We start from the raw sequence: 17,784 nt of genomic DNA on the forward strand, positions 1-17,784 counted from the left end.
CCTGTGAGCCCCCCGTGGGGCATCCTGATCACCTTGTAACCTCCCCAGCGCTTAGAACGGTGCTTTGCATCATCATCAATCGTATTTATTGAGTGCTATGTGCAGAGCACTGTACTAAGCGCTTGGGAAGTACAAATTGGCAGCACAGAGAGACAGTCCCTACCCAACAGTGGGCTCACAGTCACATAGCACGTGCTTAATAAATGCCATTATTATTATTATTATTAATTCTTCACCCCTCACCCTCCCAAGAAAGGGCAGCAGGGGCCTAGGGGCGGGAGATGGAACAGATTTTATTGGGAGATGTGGATGCGGAGGACGGGTTGTAAAAGGGAGGTTGGAGGATGTGAGCTTTGGGGTGTGGGGGGCGGGTCCCCTCCCCACCTTCACCCCCTCTCCAGGAGGTCAAGGAGGGGCTTTCTTAGACCCCTTGCCCTCCGCCGAGGAGTCCTGGCTGCCCCTCTGCGCCCCAGCACCGCCCCGGGCCGCTCCGCCACCCGGCTCCGGCGGGCGGGCTGAGTCCGTGGGGGGCCCGGGCTTCTCCGACGGGGGGCTCCTCTCCCGGCCGCCCGTTTCCTTCCGGGGGCGACCCCTCTTTCGCCTGCCTTCTCGGGCCCCGCCGGCCGGGCTCACCTCCTGGCCTTCCTTCTTCGCTACCTTGGCCCCGCCGTCCGCGGGCCCCTCCGCCGGGCGCTTGGGGACCCTGGCGCGGGGGCCGGGGTGGGCCGCCCCGCCGCCCGCCTCTGTGCCCCGCTGGCCCCCGGCCCAGGCCGGGGGGACGGGCACGGCGGGCAAGATCATGCTGATGATGGGCAGGGAGGCCCGGGGTCCCCCCGCGCCCACTGGCAGGGGCAGGGCGGCTATCTTGAGGGTCCCGCTGGGCACCAGCTTGGGGGCCAGGACAGGGGGAGAGAGGCACAGGGGCCGGGGCCGGTGCAGGGGCGGGGGCGGGCAGGGCACGTGGGGCCGGAGCGGGGGCTGCCGGGCGACCAGGGTGCTCACCTGGGGGCTACTGGCGGTTGGCACCCGTGGGGAGGCCTCCGAGCTCCGCTTGGCCTTCCGGGGGCCCCCGGGGCCCGGTGGTGGGCGGACGGGGGGTGCGATCTCCGGCGCCGGTTCCTTCGGGGGCTGCTGGGGGTCGAGGGGCAGAGCGGAGGGGCGAGGAGATGGAGATGGTGGTGCCTCCTGGCAGCCCTCCGGCCGGGCCGGCTTCGTCGCCTGAGGGTCGCTGGCCTCCTCGGGGGCCGCCAGCCCGTTCTTGGCAGGGGGACGGGGGCCCGGGCCGGGCCGCTCGCCGCCATCTGTGGAGAGGTGGAACCCGTGCTGGGGGCTGGGGGTCCCTTTTGGGGGGCGGTTTCCAGACCGGCGGGGTGCAGGAGGTGGGAGGGCTGGGCTGGGGAGGGCCGCGGGAGGACCCCCTCCAAGCTGGAACTTCGGAGGGCGAGGGCAGGGCATCGGGGTCAAGCCAGGGCCGGGCCCAGGACACGCGGGAGTGGGGCCCGGGGGCGAGCTGTTGTTTTGACGCACCAGCGGGGTCGGCGGCGGCGGTGGCGGCCGTCGGGAGCACGGTGTCGGAGAACAGGCGGGCGCGGACGGAGCGGGCGGAGATGAGGTGCTGCTGCAGCAGGAAGCGGGCCACATCCACGATGGAGCTGAAGGAGCGCCGCAGGATGGTCTCGGCCCAGTCGCAGGTCAGGGCGCAGGCCGCCTCCAGCAGCTCGTCCTGCGGCCCCAGGGCCGTCTCCAGGCCTGGCTCCTGCACACACGCACACCCACACACATGTCAGCCACCACCTCCCCACATCCCCCAATCCAGGGCCACGGGTGGGGACCACCCGTTTGTGTGGAAACGCTCTGGGCATGTCACTCCCCTCCTCAAAAATCTCCAGTGGCTACCAATCAATCTGCGCATCAGGCAGAAACTCCTCACCCTGGGCTTCAAGGCTGTCCATCCATCCATCCCCTCGCCCCCTCCTACCTCACCTCCCTTCTGTCCTTCTCCAGCCCAGCCCGCACCCTCCGCTCCTCCGCCGCTAATCTCACCGTACCTCGTTCTCGCCTGTCCCGCCGTCGACCCCCGGCCCACGTCCTCCCCCTGGCCCGGAATGCCCTCCCTCCGCACATCCGCCAAACTCTTTCTCTTCCTCCCTTCAAAGCCCTCCTGAGAGCTCACCTCCTCCAGGAGGCCTTCCCAGACCGAGCCCCCTTTTTCCTCTCCTCCTCCCCATCCCCCCCGCCCTACCGCCTTCCCCTCCCCACGGCACCTGTATATATGTTTGTCCAGATTTATTACTCTATTTTACTTGTACATATTTTCTATTCTCTTTATTTTGTCCATGATGTGCCTCTAGCTTTATTTCTATTTATTCTGACGACTTGACACCCATCCACATCTTAGTGCAGTGCTCTGCACACAGTAAGCGCTCAATAAATACGATTGATTGATTGACCACGTTTTGTCATTCATTCATTCAATCGTATTTATTGAGCACGTGTGCACAGCACTGTACTACTACTACTACTACTAATAATAATGATGGCATTTGTTAAGCGCTTACTATGTGCAAAGCACTGTTCTAAGCGCTGGGGGGGGATACAAGGTGACCAGGTTGTCCCGCGTGGGGCAGTCATCACCCCCATTTTACAGATGAGGTAACTGAGGCTCCAAGAAGTTAAGTGACTTGCCCAAGGTCACACAGCAGACATGTGGCAGAGCCGGGATTCGAACCCACCGACCTCTGACTCCAAAGCCCGGGCTCTTTCCACTGAGCCACGCTGCTTCTCTAAGCGCTTGGGAAGTCCAAGTTGGCAACATCTAGAGACGGTCCCTACCCGACAGTGGGCTCACAGTCTAGAAGGGGGAGACAGAGAACAAAACATATTAACCAAATAAAATAAATAGAATAAATACATACAAATAAAACAGAGTAATAAATAGGTACAAACATCTATACATATTGTCATCTGTCTCCCCCTTCTAGACTGTGAGCCCGCTGTCGGGTAGGGACCGTCTCTAGATGTTGCCAACTTGTGCTTCCCAAGAGCTTAGTCCAGCGTTTCGCACACAGTAAGCGCGCGATAAATGCGACTGAATGAACGACCACTTACCTTCTCGGGGCCCTTGAGGTCGAGGCTGGGCAGCAGCGGCATGGACACCAGGGTCTTCCTGCAGATGCCACTGTAGCAGTACCTGATGCGGGGTCAGGGGTCAAGGAGCCAATCAATCAATCAATCAATCGTATTTACTGAGCGCTTACTATGTGCAGAGCACTGGACTAAGCGCTTGGGAAGTACAAATTGGCAACACATAGAGACAGTCCCTACCCAACAGTGGGCTCACAGTCTAAAAGGGGGAGACAGAGAACAAAACCAAACATACCAACAAAATAAAATAAATAGGATAGAAATGTACAAGTAAAATAAATAAATAGAGTAATAAATATGTGCAACCATATATACAGGTGCTGTGGGGAAGGGAAGGAGGTAAGACGGGGGGATGGAGAGGGGGACGAGGGGGAGAGGAAGGAAGGGGCTCAGTCAGCCAACGGCCCCCAGGGCGCCTTGAGGTCACATGCCCAGGCTGGCACGCGTGCAAATACCATGCATACGTGGGCATGCACCACTCATGCCCCCCTCACCCTCGTCTTCAAGGCTGTCCAACCCCTCGCCCGCTCCTCCCTCACCTCCCTTCTCTCCTTCTCCAGCCCAGCCCGCACCCTCCGCTCCTCCGCCGCTAATCTCCTCTCCATCCCTCGTTCTCGCCCGTCCCGCCGTCGACCCCCGGCCCACGTCCTCCCCGTGGCCCACCCGCCAAGCTAGCTCTCTTCCTCCCTTCAAAGCCCTACTGAGAGCTCGCCTCCTCCAGGAGGCCTTCCCACACTGAGCCCCCTCATCATCATCAATCGTATTTACTGAGCGCTTACTATGTGCAGAGCACTGGACTAAGCGCTTGGGAAGTACAAATTGGCAACATATAGAGACGGTCCCTACCCAACAGTGGGCTCACAGTCGAAAAGGGGGAGACAGAGAACAAAACCAAACATACTAACAAAATAAAATAAATAGGATAGATATGTACAAGTAAAATAAATAGAGTAATAAATATGTACAACCATATATACTCCTCCTTCCCCTCCCCACACCACCTGTATATATGTTTGTACTTATATTGGATGAGGATGTAGCTCAGTGGTGGAGCGCATGCTTTGCATGTATGAGGCCCCGAGTTCGATCCCCGGCATCTCCAGTTTAGGTTTTTCTCCCCGGCTGACCGTCTCCCCCGCCTCTGTCTCCTTTTCGGGTCATCATCATCATCAATTGTATTTCTTGAGCGCTTACTATGTGCAGAGCACTTTACTAAGCGCTTGGGAAGTACAAATCATTCAGTTGTATTTACTGAGCGCTGGCTGTCTGCAGAGCACTGAACTAAGCGCTTGGGAAGTCCAAGTTGGCAACATAGAGAGACGGTCCCTACCCAACAGTGGGCTCACAGTCTAAAAGATAATAATAATAATAGCATTTGTTAAGCGCTTACTATGTGCCAAGCACTGTTCTAAGCGCTGGGGGGATACAAGGTGATCAAGTTGTCCCACGTAGGGCTCACAGTCTTAATCCCCATTCCATTCGTTGAATCGTATTTATTAAGCACTTACTGTGTGCAAAGTACTGTACTAAGCACTTGGAAAAGTACAATAGAAAAACAAATTCCAGCCCAAAACGAGCTCATAATACAGAGGGGGAGACGGACATTAATATAAATAGATAAGTAAATTACAGATATATAAATATGTGCCGTGGAGAGGGGAAAGAAGTTGAATGAGGGAAGCAAGTAAGAGCGGCACAGAAGGGAGGGGCTGTGCCTTCAACGAGGTTTTAAGCGCTTACTACAGTGCTCTGCACACAGTAAGCGCTCAATAAACACGATTGATTGATTATATTTATTACCCTATTTATTTTACTTGTGCATATTCTACTCATTTTATTTGGTTTCTATGTTTTGTTGTCTGTCTCCCCCTTCTAGACTGTGAGCCCGCTGTTGGGTAGGGACTGTCTCTATACGTTGCCAACTTGTACCGCCCAAGCGCTTAGTACAGTGCTCTGCACACAGTAAGCGCTCAAAAAATACGATTGAATGAATAAATGCCCCTGCTTTGTTTCCTGTGTCCCCCTCGGTGGCTACCCAGTCGAAGCCCACGCCGGGAGCCCAGAACGCTAGGTCCCGTCCTGTCCCCCACCATTCACTCATTCAGTCCTAATAATAATAATGATGGCATTCGTTAAGCCACCATTCATTCATTCAGTCATAATGATGGCATTTGTTAAGCGCTTACTATGCGCAAAGCACTGTTCTAAGCGCTGGGGGGGATACAAGGTGATCAGGTTGTCCCAAAATGGGGATTACGACGGTGAGCCCCACCTGATCACCTTGTATCCCCCATTTTACAGATGAGGGAACTGAGGCTCAGAGAATCAATCAATCGTATTTATTGAGCGCTTACTGTGTGCAGAGCACTGGACTAAGCGCTTGGGAAGTACAAGTTGGCAACCTATAGAGACGGTCCCTACCCAACAGTGGGCTCACAGTCTAAAAGGGGGAGACAGAGAACAAAACCAAACATACTAACAAAATAAAATAAATAGAATAGATATGTACAAGTAAAATAAATAAATAGAGTAATAAATACGTACAAACATATATACATATATACAGGTGCTGTGGGGAGGGGAAGGAGGTAAGATGGGGGGGATGGAGGGGGGACGAGGGGGAGTCCTTAGACTGCCCCCCACCATTCATTCATTCAGTCGTAATAATAATAATGATGGCATTTGTTAAGCCACCATTCATTCATTCAGTCATAATGATGGCATTTGTTAAGCGCTTACGATGCGCAAAGCACTGTTCTAAGCGCTGGGGGGGGATACAAGGCGATCAGGTTGCCGCACGTGGGGCTCACCGTCGTAATCCCCATTTTACAGACGAGGGAACTGAGGCTCAGGGAAGTGAAGTGACTTGCCCAGGGTCACACAGCAGACATGTGGCGGAGCCAGGAGTTGTATTTATTGAGCGCTTACTGTGCGCACGGCACTGCACTTAGCGCTGGGGAAAGTACAAGTACAAAACAACTTGTACTTGTATATATGTATACACACCAAAGCACCTGTATATATGTATATATGTTTGTACATATTTATTACTCTATTTATTTATTTATTTATTTTACTTGTACATATCTATTTATTTTACTTTGTTAGTATGTTTGGTTTTGTTCTCTGTCTCCCCCTTTTAGACTGTGAGCCCACTGTTGGGTAGGGACTGTCTCTAGATGTTGCCAACTTGGACTTCCCAAAACAACAAAACATCACCACACAGTCCAGTGCTCTGCACACAGTAAGCGCTCAATAAATACGATTGAATTCCCTGCCCACAACGAGCTCACAGTCTAGAGAGGCTCCACAGACTGGATATGTCACCCCCCACCCCCCAGCCCCAAGACGGGAGAAGCAGTGTGGCCCCGTGGAAAGAGCCCGGGCTTTGGAGTCAGAGGTCAGGGGTTCAAATCCCGGCTCCGCCGACTGTCAAGCTGTGTGACTCTGGGCCAGTCGCTTCACTTCTCTGGGCCTCAGTGACCTCATCTGGAAAATGGGGATGAAGACCGCGAGCCCCCCGTGGGACAACCTGATCACCTTGTAACCTCCCCAGCGCTTAGAACAGTGCTTTGCACATAGTAAGCGCTTAATAAATGCCATCACTATTATTATTACTCCTCCCCCCACCCTCTCCATCCCCCCCATCTTACCTCCTTCCCTTCCCCACAGCACCTGTATATATGTATATATGTTTGTACATATTTTTTTTACTCTATTCATTTATTTATTTATTTTATTTGTACATATCTATTCTATTTATTTTATTTTGTTATTATGTTTGGTTTTGTTCTCTGTCTCCCCCTTTTAGACTGTGAGCCCACTGTTGGGTAGGGACTGTCTCTATATATTGCCAATTTGTACTTCCCAAGCGCTTAGTACAGTGCTCTGCACATAGTAAGCGCTCAATAAATACGATTGATGATGATGATGATGATTATTACGTGCTGACTGGCCCGTTCCCTCTAGACTGTCAGCTCTCTGTGAGCAGGGGATGTGTCGGTTTACTGTTGTACTCTGCTCTCCTCAGCACTTAGTACAGTCCTCTGGACTCAGTAAGCGCTCAATAAATAGGACTGAATGAATAGAAACTGACTCTGGCCCCCATCTCGGAGCATCTGGATGGACCGCGATTCCCTCCCCGCCCCACTATAGTGGTACTTGAACTGATCCCGGGTGATGATAATCCCGGCTCCGCCACTTCTCGGCTTTGTGACTTTGGCAAATAAATCACTTGACTTCTCTGTGCCTCAGTGACCTGATCTGTAAAATGGGGATTAAGGGCGTGAGCCCCACGTGGGACAACCTGATTACCTAGTAATAATAATAATAATGGCATTTATTAAGCACTTACTATGTGCAAAGTACTGTTCTGAGCGCTGGTGAGGTTACAAAGTGATCAGGTTGTCCCCCGTGGGGCTCACAGTCAATCCCCATTTTCCAGATGAGGTAACTGAGGCACAGAGAAGTTAAGTGACTTGCCCAAAGTCACACAGCTGACAATTGGGGGAGCCGGGATTTGAACCCATGACCTCTGACTCCAAAGCCTGTGCTCTTTGCTACTGAGCCACGCTGCTTCCCAGCACTCCTAACAGTGCTTGGTACATAGTAAGCGCTGAACAAATACCATCATCGTTATTATCGTTATAATAACAGTAAGTGGTATTTGTTCAGCGCTTTCTATGTGCCGGGCACTGTACTAAGTGCTGGGGGGGATACGAGCAAACTGCGTCGGACACAGTCCCTGTCCCAGGTGGAGCTTCCAGCCTCGGCCCCCATTTTACAGATAAGGTCACTGAGGCCCAGAGAAGTGACGTGACTTGCTTAAGGGAAGCAGCGTGGCTCAGTGGAGAGAGCCCGGGCTGGGGAGCCAGAGGCCATGGGTTCTAATCCCGGCTCCACCAGTTGTCAGCTGTGTGACTTTGGGCAAGTCACTTCACTTCTCTGGGCCTCAGTGACCTCATCTGCAAAATGGGGATTAAAACTGTGAGCCCCACGTGGGACAACCTGATCACCTTGTATCCCCCACCCCAGCGCTCAGAACAGTGCTTTGCACATAGTAAGCGCTAAACAAATGCCATCATTATTATTATTATTAAGGTCACACAGCAGACAAGTGGCAGAGCTGGGATTAGAACCCATGGCCTTCTGAATCCCAGCCCGGGATCTAGCCTCCTCCAGGAGGCCTTCCCAGACTGAGCCCCTTCCTTCCTCTCCATCCCCCCCATCTTACCTCCTTCCCTTCCCCACAGCACCTGTATATATGTATATATGTTTGTACAGATTTATTACTCTATTTATTTATTTATTTTACTTGTCCATATCTATTCTATTTATTTTATTTTGTTAGTATGTTTGGTTTTGTTCTCTGTCTCCCCCTTCTAGACTGTGAGCCCACTGTTGGGTAGGGACTGCCTATATATGTTGCCAACTTGGACGTCCCAAGCGCTTAGTCCAGTGCTCTGCACACAGTAAGCGCTCAATAAATACGATTGGTGATGATCTAGCCATTGGGCCACGCTGCTTCTGGTCACGCCCCAGGTATTATTTTATTTTATTTTGTTAGTATGTTTGGTTTAGTTCTCTGTCTCCCCCTTTTAGACTGTGAGCCCGCTGTTGGGTAGGGACTGTCTCTATACGTTGCCAACTTGGACTTCCCAAGCGCTTAGTACAGTGCTCTGCACAAAGTAAGCGCTCAATAAATACGATTGATTGATTGATTGACCCTGATCCCCTCGGCCTCCCTCCCTCCCCAACGGCCCAAAGGACACTGGAACCGTCCCTAGGCCTCCCCCAAGCAAATCCTGGTCTTCCCAGCCCCCTCTTCCAGGGTACTCGGCCGGACTCTGGACCCCAGGCCCGGAACCATCCCCGCAACACGCAAACACGCAAGCACACGCGTGCCAAGGATACTTGGACAGGCCCCGGCCTCCCAGTCTCCGGGACTTGATGTCGGGGAAGATCTCGCGGATGATCTTGCCGAAGTTGGCGGCTCCGAGCGGGCGGCAGCGGAGGCTGCCGCAGTATCGCCTGCGGAGAGGGGCCCCGGGGGGTAGACTGTGAGCCCACTGTTGGGTAGGGACCGTCTCTATATGTTGCCAACTTGGACTTCCCAAGCGCTTAGTCCAGTGCTCTGCACACAGTAAGCGCTCAGTAAATACGATTGATTGATTGATTGGTCGCTGAGTCCCGGCCTTGCCCCCGGCCGGGGCGGGGAGGGTGGCACGGTGGTCCTAGGGCTCAGGCTGACATCACCCGGGGTTAGTTAGGGTCACGGTGGGCCAATCTATCCATCAATCGTACCTCCCGAGCCCTTACGGTGCTCAGAGAGCACTGTACTAAGTGCCTGGGAGGAGAGCCTCAGGGTCAGGTCGCGGTCGAGGGGAACGAGTGAAGGATCGCGAGGGGGTCAGTGAAGAAGTCAAAGTGGGGGGCCATTAATAACAATAATGACGGTATTTGTTGAGCGCTTAACTCTGTGCCACCTCCTTCCTCTCCCCCTCGTCCCCCTCTCCATCCCCCCATCTTACCTCCTTCCCTTCCCCACAGCACCTGTATATATGTATGTACATATTTATTACTCTATTTATTTATTTTACTTGTACATATCTATTCTATTTTATTTTGTTAGTATATTTGGTTTTGTTCTCTGTCTCCCCCTTTTAGACTGTGAGCCCACTGTTGGGCAGGGACTGTCTCTATATGTTGCCATCTTGTACTTCCCAAGCGCTTAGTCCAGTGCTCTGCGCACAGTAAGCGCTCAATAAATACGACTGATTGATTGATTGGTTGATTGGTCGCTGAGTCCCGGCCTTGCCCCCGGCCGGGGCGGGGAAGGCTGGCACGGTGGTACCAGTGCTCAGGCTGACATCAACCTGACATCAAGTCAGGTGACTTGACGTCACTTGATGTCACTTGACTTGATGTCACTGACATCAAGCGCTTAGTACAGTGCTCTGCACATAGTAAGCGCTCAATAAATACGATTGATTGATTGATCAACCGGGGTTAGTTAGGGTCGGGGTGGGCCAATCAATCCATCAATCGTACCTCCTGAGCCCTTACGGTGCTCAGACAGCACTGTACTAAGTGCCTGGGAGGAGAGCCTCAGGGTCAGGTCGCGGTCGAGGGGAACGAGTGAAGGATCGTGACGGGGTCGGTGAAGAGGTCCAAGTGGGGGGCATCGGGGGGCCATTAATAACAATAATGACGGTATTTGTTGAGCGCTTAACTATGTGCCACTTCCTTCCTCTCCCCCTCGTCCCCCTCTCCATCCCCCCCATCTTACCGCCTTCCCTTCCCCACAGCACCTGTATATATGTTTGTACATATTTATTACTCTATTTATTTATTTATTTTACTTGTACATATCTATTCTATCTATTCTATTTTGTTAGTATGTTTGGTTTTAATAATAAATAATAATAATAATTGCATTTGTTAAGCGCTTACTATGCGCGGAGCACTGTTCTAAGCGCTGGGGGTGGATACAAGGTGATAACGTTGTCCCACACGGGGCTCACAGTCTTAATCCCCATTTTACAGATGAGGCAACTGAGGCTCAGAGAAGTTAAGTGACTTGCCCATGGTCACACAACAGATATGTGGCGGAGCCGGGATTTGAACCCATGACCTCTGACTCCAAAGCCCGGGCTCAAAGCCACTGAGCCACGCTGCTTCTTTTGTTCTCTGTCTCCCCCTTTTAGACTGTGAGCCCACTGTTGGGTCGGGACCGTCTCTATATGTTGCCAATTTGTACTTCCCAAGCGCTTAGTCCAGTGCTCTGCACATAGTAAGTGCTCAATAAATACGATTGATATGTTGCCATCTTGTACTTCCCAAGCGCTTAGTCCAGTGCTCTGCACACAGTAAGCGCTCAATAAATACGACTGATTGATTGATTGATTGATGTGCCAGGCACTGTACTAAGCGCTGGGGTGGATACAAGCAAATCGGGTTGGACACAGTCCCCGTCCCAAGTGGGGCTCACAGCCTCAATCCGTGCATGCTGCTTCTCTACTGTACTAAGCGCTGTACTAAGCCCTTGGGAGAGTACGGTCTAATAACGATGGCATTTGTTAAGTGCTTACTGTGTGCCAAGCCCTGTTCTAAGCGCTGGGGTAGATACAAGGTAATCAGGTTGACCCATGTGGGGCTCACAGTCTTAATCCCCATTTGACAGATGAAGCAACTGAGGCCCAGAGCAGTGAAGTGACTTGCCCAAGGTCGCACAACAGACAAGCGGCCTCACCGGGATTAGAACCCGTGACCTCTGACTCGCAGGCCCAGGCTCCACTCACTACGCCACGCTGCTTCTCAATGACAATGACGGCATTTGTTAAGCGCTTACTATGTGCAAAGCACTGTTCTGCGCTCTGGGGAGGATACGAGGTGATGAGGTTGGCCCATGTGGGGCTCACAGTCTTCATCCCCATTTTATCATCATCATCAATCGTATTTATTGAGCGCTTACTGTGTGCAGAGCACTGTACTAAGCGCTTGGGAAGTACAAAATTGGCAACATATAGAGACAGTCCCTACCCAACAGTGGGCTCACAGTCTAAAAGGGGGGGGAGACAGAGAGCAAAACCAAACATACCAAGAAAATTAAATAAATAGAATAGATATGTACAGTAAAATAAATAAATAGAGAAATAAATATGTACAAACATATATACATTTTACAGATGAGGGAACCGAGGCCCAGAGAAGTGAAGTGACTTGCCCAGGGTCACCCAGCTGACGAGTGGCGGAGCCGGGATTAGAACCCACGACCTCTGACTCCCAAGCCCGGCCTCTTTCCACTGAGCCACGCTGCTTCTCTATTAGGAGTCGGGTGCGGGGGAATCCCTGGGTCGAGTGCCTATTCCTAAATAGGCAACAAAATATAACAAAATAAATAGAATAGTAAATATGTACAAGTAATAATAATAATAATAATGATGGCATTTATTAAGCGCTTACTATGTGCAAATCACTGTTCTAAGCGCTGGGGAGGGTACAAGTACAACAGAGTAAGAAATCCGTACAAACATATCGACAGAGAAGCAGCGTGGCTCAGTGGGAAGAGCCCGGGCTTTGGAGTCAGAGGTCATGGGTTCGAATCCCATGATTCAGTCCATCTTACCTCCTTCCCTTCCCCACAGCACCTGTATATATGTATATATGCTTGTACATATTTATTACTCTATTTATTTATTTATTTATTTTATTTGTCCATATCTATTCTATTTATTTTATTTTGTTAGTGTGTTTGGTTTTGTTCTCTGTCTCCCCCTTTTAGACTGTGAGCCCACTGTTGGGTAGGGACTGTCTTTATACGTTGCCAATTTGTACTTCCCAAGCGCTTAGTACAGTGCTCTGCACATAGTAAGCGCTCAATAAATACGATTGATGATGATGATGATGATCCCGACTCCACCACATGTCTGCTGTGTGACCTTGGGCAAGTCACTTAACTTCTCTGCGCCTCAGTCACCTCATCTGTAAAATGGGGATTAGGACTGTGAGCCCCACGTGGGACAACTTGATCACCTTGTATCCCCCAGCGCTTAGAACAGTGCTCTGCACATAGTAAGCGCTTAATAAATGCCATTATTATTATTATTATTATTATTATTCTCTTTTAGACTGTGAGCCCACTGTTGGGTAGGGACCGTCTCTATATGTTGCCAACTTGTACTTCCCAAGCGCTTAGTACAGTGCTCTGCACACAGTAAGCGCTCAATAAATACGATTGATTGATTGATTGGGCCTATCGATTCTGACGGTTTTGACACCTGTTTTGTTTTGTCGTCCGTCTCCCCCTTCTAGACTGTGAGCCCGTTGTGGGGTAGGGACCGTCTCTAGATGTTGCCGACTTTTTTTGTTTTTGAATGGTATTTGTTAAGCGCTTACTACGTGCCCTGTCCTAAGCGCTGTGTTCTAAGCGCTTGTACTCCCCAAGCGTTTAGTACGGTGCTCTGCCCGGTGGAAAGAGCCCGGGCTCTGGAGTCAGAGGTCGTGGGTTCGAATCCCAGCTCCACCACAAGTCGGCTGTGTGACCTTGGGCAAGGCACTTAACTTCTGAGCCTCAGTTACCCCATCTGTAAAAATGGGGATTAAGACTGTGAGCCTTACGTGGACAACTTGATCACACTGTATCCCCCCACCCAGCGCTTATAACAGTGCTTTGCACGTAGTAAGCACTTAACAAACGCCATGATTTTTATTATTATTCCTTCCTTCTCTCTCTGAAACCTCTCTTCTCTCTCTTTCTCTGAAACCTCCAGTTTCTCCCCTTTACCACGTAATTCTCCGTCTCCCCCTTCTAGACTGTGAGCCCACCGTTGGGTAGGGACGGTCTCTATATGTTGCCAACTTGGACTTCCCAAGCACTCCGCACGCAGTAAGCGCTCAATAAATACGATTGATTGATTGATTCATTCATTCATTCGTATTTATTGAGCGCTTACTGCGTGCGGAGCGCTGGACTAAGCGCTTGGGAAGTACAAGCTGGCTGTGTACCCTGCACACAGTAAGTGCTCAATAAATACGATTGATTGATCGATTCATTCATTCATTCGTATTTATTGAGCGCTTACTGCGTGCGGAGCACTGGACTAAGCGCTGGGGAAGTACAAGCTGGCTGTGTACCCTGCACACAGTAAGCGCTCAATAAATACGACTGATTGATCGATTCATTCATTCATTCGCATTTATTGAGCGCTTACTGTGTGCGGAGCACTGGACTAAGCGCTGGGGAAGTACAAGCTGGCCGTGTACCCTGCATCATCATCATCATCATCATCAATCGTATTTATTGAGCGCTTACTATGTGCAGAGCACTGTACTAAGCGCTTGGGAAGTACAAATTGGCAACATATAGAGACAGTCCCTACCCAACAGTGGGCTCACAGTCTAAAAGGGGGGAGACAGAGAACAAAACCAAACATACTAACAAAATAAAATAAATAGAATAGACCTGTACAAATAAATTTAATAAATAAATGAATAGAGTATAAAAATATGTGCAAACATATACACATATATACAGGTGCTGTGGGGAAGGGAGGGAGGTAAGATGGGGGGATGGAGGGGGGGCGAGGGGGAGAGGAAGGAAGGGCGGAGCACTGCACTAAGCGCTTGGCTATTCATACATATTTATTACTCTATTTATTTATTTATTTATTTATTTTACTTGTACATATTTATCATATTTATTTTATTTTGTTAGTATGTTTGGATTTGTTCTCTGTCTCCCCCTTTTAGACTGTGAGCCCACTGTTGGGTAGCGACTGTCTCTAGATGTTGCCAATTTGTACTTCCCAAGCGCTTAGTACAGTGCTCTGCACATAGTAAGCGCTCAATAAATACGATTGATGATGATGATGATGATGATTCAACCGTATTTTAAGCGCTCAATAAATCTGATTGAATGAGTGATGGGGTCAGTGCGGGGCGGGGGGGGGGGGGGGTCCCCATCACCTGTAGGCGTCGTAGACGTCCTGCTTGGGCAGACAGGTGTCCACGTGTTCCTCCAGATGGTCCCGGATCCAGTTATAGGCGTACATGTGCTCGGCCGTGCTGTGCACGCTCGGGTCCAGGCTGCCGGGGCCGGGCGAGGGGGTCACCGGGCCGGGCGAGGGGGTCCCCGGGCTCCCACGGGGGTGGGCCACGGGGGCCCGAGCTGCCCCCCTCCCACCCCACCTCCCTCCCCCCCTCTTCTACCTCTTGTCCCCCGCGCTGGGGCTGGAGGGCAGCTGCAGGTAGAGGTACAGCTTGTCGTTGTCTGAGAATTTCTGGACGTCTTGCTGGGAGAGACGGGGGGCCGTGAGGTGGGCTTCCCCCCGTCTCCGGCCTTGCCTCGCGTCCTGCAGACGCCCCCCATCCCACCCCAGTACTCACCAGTATAAGCTCAACTTTGTTCTGGATGCTTTTTCTGGGGTGAGCAGACGGAGAGAGAGCGTAAGGGGCGGGCGGGCGGGGGGCCCGGCCCCGTCCCGAAGCAAGTCAGACTGGTATTTATCGCGCGCTGACTGTGTGCAGAGCACTGGGGAGAGTACGGTCGAACGATATAACAGACACGGTCCCTGCCCACAGCGGACTTACAGTCCGGGCGGACGTTAGTGGAAGTAAACACGGTGGTGGAGATGGGCACAAGCGATGTGGAGCTGGCGGGGAGGGGGATAATAATATAATAATGGCATTTGTTAAGGGCTTACTATCAATCAATCAATCGTATTTATTGAGCACTTACTGTGTGCAGAGCACTGGACGAAGCGCTTGGGAAGTCCAAGTTGGCAACATAGAGAGACGGTCCCTACCCACCAGTGGGCTCACAGTCTGAAAGGGGGAGACAGAGAACAAAACCAAACATACTAACAAAATAAAATAAATAGAATAGATATGGACAAGTAAAATAAATAAATAAGTAAATAGAGTAATAAATCTGTACAAACATATATACATATATTCAGGTGCTGTGGGGAAGGGAAGGAGATAAGGCGGAGGGGATGGAGGGGGGGAGAGGAAGGAGGGGGCTCAGTCTGGGAAGGCCTCCTGGAGGAGGTGAGCTCTCAGTAGGGCCTTGAAGGGAAGAAGAGAGCTAGCTTGGCGGATGGGCAGAGGGAGTCAGAGGTCATGGGTTCGAATCCCGGCTCTGCCACATGTCTGCTGTGTGACCTTGGGCAAGTCGCTTCACTTCTCTGAGCCTCAGTTCCCTCATCTGTAAATGGGGATTGACTGTGAGCCCCGTGTGGGACAACCTGATCATGTTATATCCCCCCCAGCGCTTAGTACAGTGCTTTGCACAGAGTAAGCGCTTAACAAATGCCATCATTATTATTATTATTATTATTCTTTCATTCATTCAATTGATCGGACTTATTGAGCGCTGACTGTGTGCAGAGCACTGGGCTAGGCGCTTGGGAAGTCCAAGTCGGCAACATCTAGGGACGGTCCCCACCCCACAACGGGCTCACGGGCTAGAAGCAGAGAAGCAGCGTGGCTCAGTGGAAAGAGCCCGGGCTATACCATTATTATTATTATTATTATTATTATTACTACTACTTAACTTCTCTGGGCCTCAGTTGCCTCATCTGTAAAATGGGGATGAAGACTGTGAGCCCCCCGGTGGGACAGCCTGCTCACCTTGTAACCTCTCCAGCGCTTGGAACAGTGCTTTGCACATGGTGAGCGCTTAACAAGCACCATTGTTATTATTATTACTTAACTTCTCTGGGCCTCAGTTGCCTCATCTGTAAAATGGGGATGAAGACTGTGAGCCTCCCGTGGGACAGCCTGCTCACCTGGTAACCTCTCCAGCGCTTGGAACAGTGCTTTGCACATGGTGAGCGCTTAACAAGTACCATTGTTGTTAGTATTATTATTATTACTTAACTTCTCTGGGCCTCGGTTGCCTCACCTGTAAAATGGGGATGAAAACTGTGAGCCCCCCCGTGGGACAGCCTGCTCACCTGGTAACCTCTCCAGTGCTTGGAACAGTTTTTTGCACACAGTAAGCACTTAATAAATACCATTATTATTATTATTATCATCATTACTTCAGTTCTCTGGGCCTCGGTTGCCTCATCTGTAAAATGGGGATGAAGACTGTGAGCCCCCCCGTGGGACAGCCTGATCACTCTGTAACCTCTCCAGCGCTTAGAACAGTGCTTTGCACATAGTAAGCGCTTAACAAATACCATTATTTGGAGTCGGAGGTCAGGGGTTCAAACCCCCGGCTCCGCCACTTGTCAGCTGGGTGACTTTGGGCCCGTCACTACACTTCTCTGGGCCTCAGTACCTCATCTGTAAAATCAATCAATCAATCAATCGTATTTATTGAGCGCTTACTGTGGGCAGAGCACTGTACTAAGCGCTTGGGAAGTCCAAGTTGGCACATATAGAGACAGTCCCTACCCAACAGTGGGGGGATGATGACTGTGAGCCCCAAGTGGGACAGGCTGATCACCCTGTAACCTCTCCAGCGCTTACAACAGTGCTTGGCACATAGTAGGCGCTTAATAAATGCCATTATTATTATTATTATTATTAGAAGGGGGAGACGGACAACAGAACAAAGGCCTCGGACCCCTCCCGCCTCCTCTGGGGTACCACGGGGGGCACTTACGTGATGCCACCTCGCAGCTTCTGCAGGAGGGAGCCGGGGTCTCCATCCCCCTGGGGGGGGCCCCCCGGCCGCCTTGGGGCTTTTGGGGTCCGCCTCGTCCTCGGCCATAGCGGTGGGGGCGCTGGGGACAGTCCGGAGGGGGGGACACGGTGGTGGGGGTGTGGGGGGGTGTCAATCAATCAATCAGTCAATCAATCAATCGTACTTATTGAGCGCTTACTGTGTGCAGGGCACTGGACTAAGCGCTTGGGAAGTCCAAGTTGGCAACATAGAGAGACGGTCCCTACCCAACGGTGGGGTCGGATGGGGGTCCCCCTCTACTCCAGTGGGAGAGGGGAAAAGCGCTTAGAACAGTGCTTTGCACATAGTAAGCGCTTAATAAATGCCATTATTATTATTATTATTATCACCTTGCAACCTCCCCAGTGCGTAGAACAGTGCTTGGCACATAGTAAGCACTTAATAAATGCCATTATTATTATTATTGCCTTGTCACCTCCCCAGCGCTGAGAACAGTGCTTGGCACA

General features: G+C 51.3%; 1 protein-coding gene across 1 annotated transcript; it reads right to left on the reverse strand.

The window, feature by feature from the left end:
• Positions 1–273: 273 nt before the first annotated feature.
• Positions 274–17,365, reverse strand: RFX5 (regulatory factor X5). Its single transcript, XM_038768639.1, is given in 9 exon segments — positions 274–1,301; positions 1,528–1,756; positions 3,109–3,190; positions 9,058–9,174; positions 14,611–14,730; positions 14,854–14,936; positions 15,031–15,064; positions 17,258–17,302; positions 17,304–17,365. Coding segments are annotated over 9 exon segments (1,668 nt in total). The 3' UTR covers positions 274–405.
• Positions 17,366–17,784: the final 419 nt, after the last annotated feature.

This window comes from Tachyglossus aculeatus, chromosome Y4 (genome assembly GCF_015852505.1).
Source record: "Tachyglossus aculeatus isolate mTacAcu1 chromosome Y4, mTacAcu1.pri, whole genome shotgun sequence".
NCBI lineage: Eukaryota > Metazoa > Chordata > Mammalia > Monotremata > Tachyglossidae > Tachyglossus > Tachyglossus aculeatus.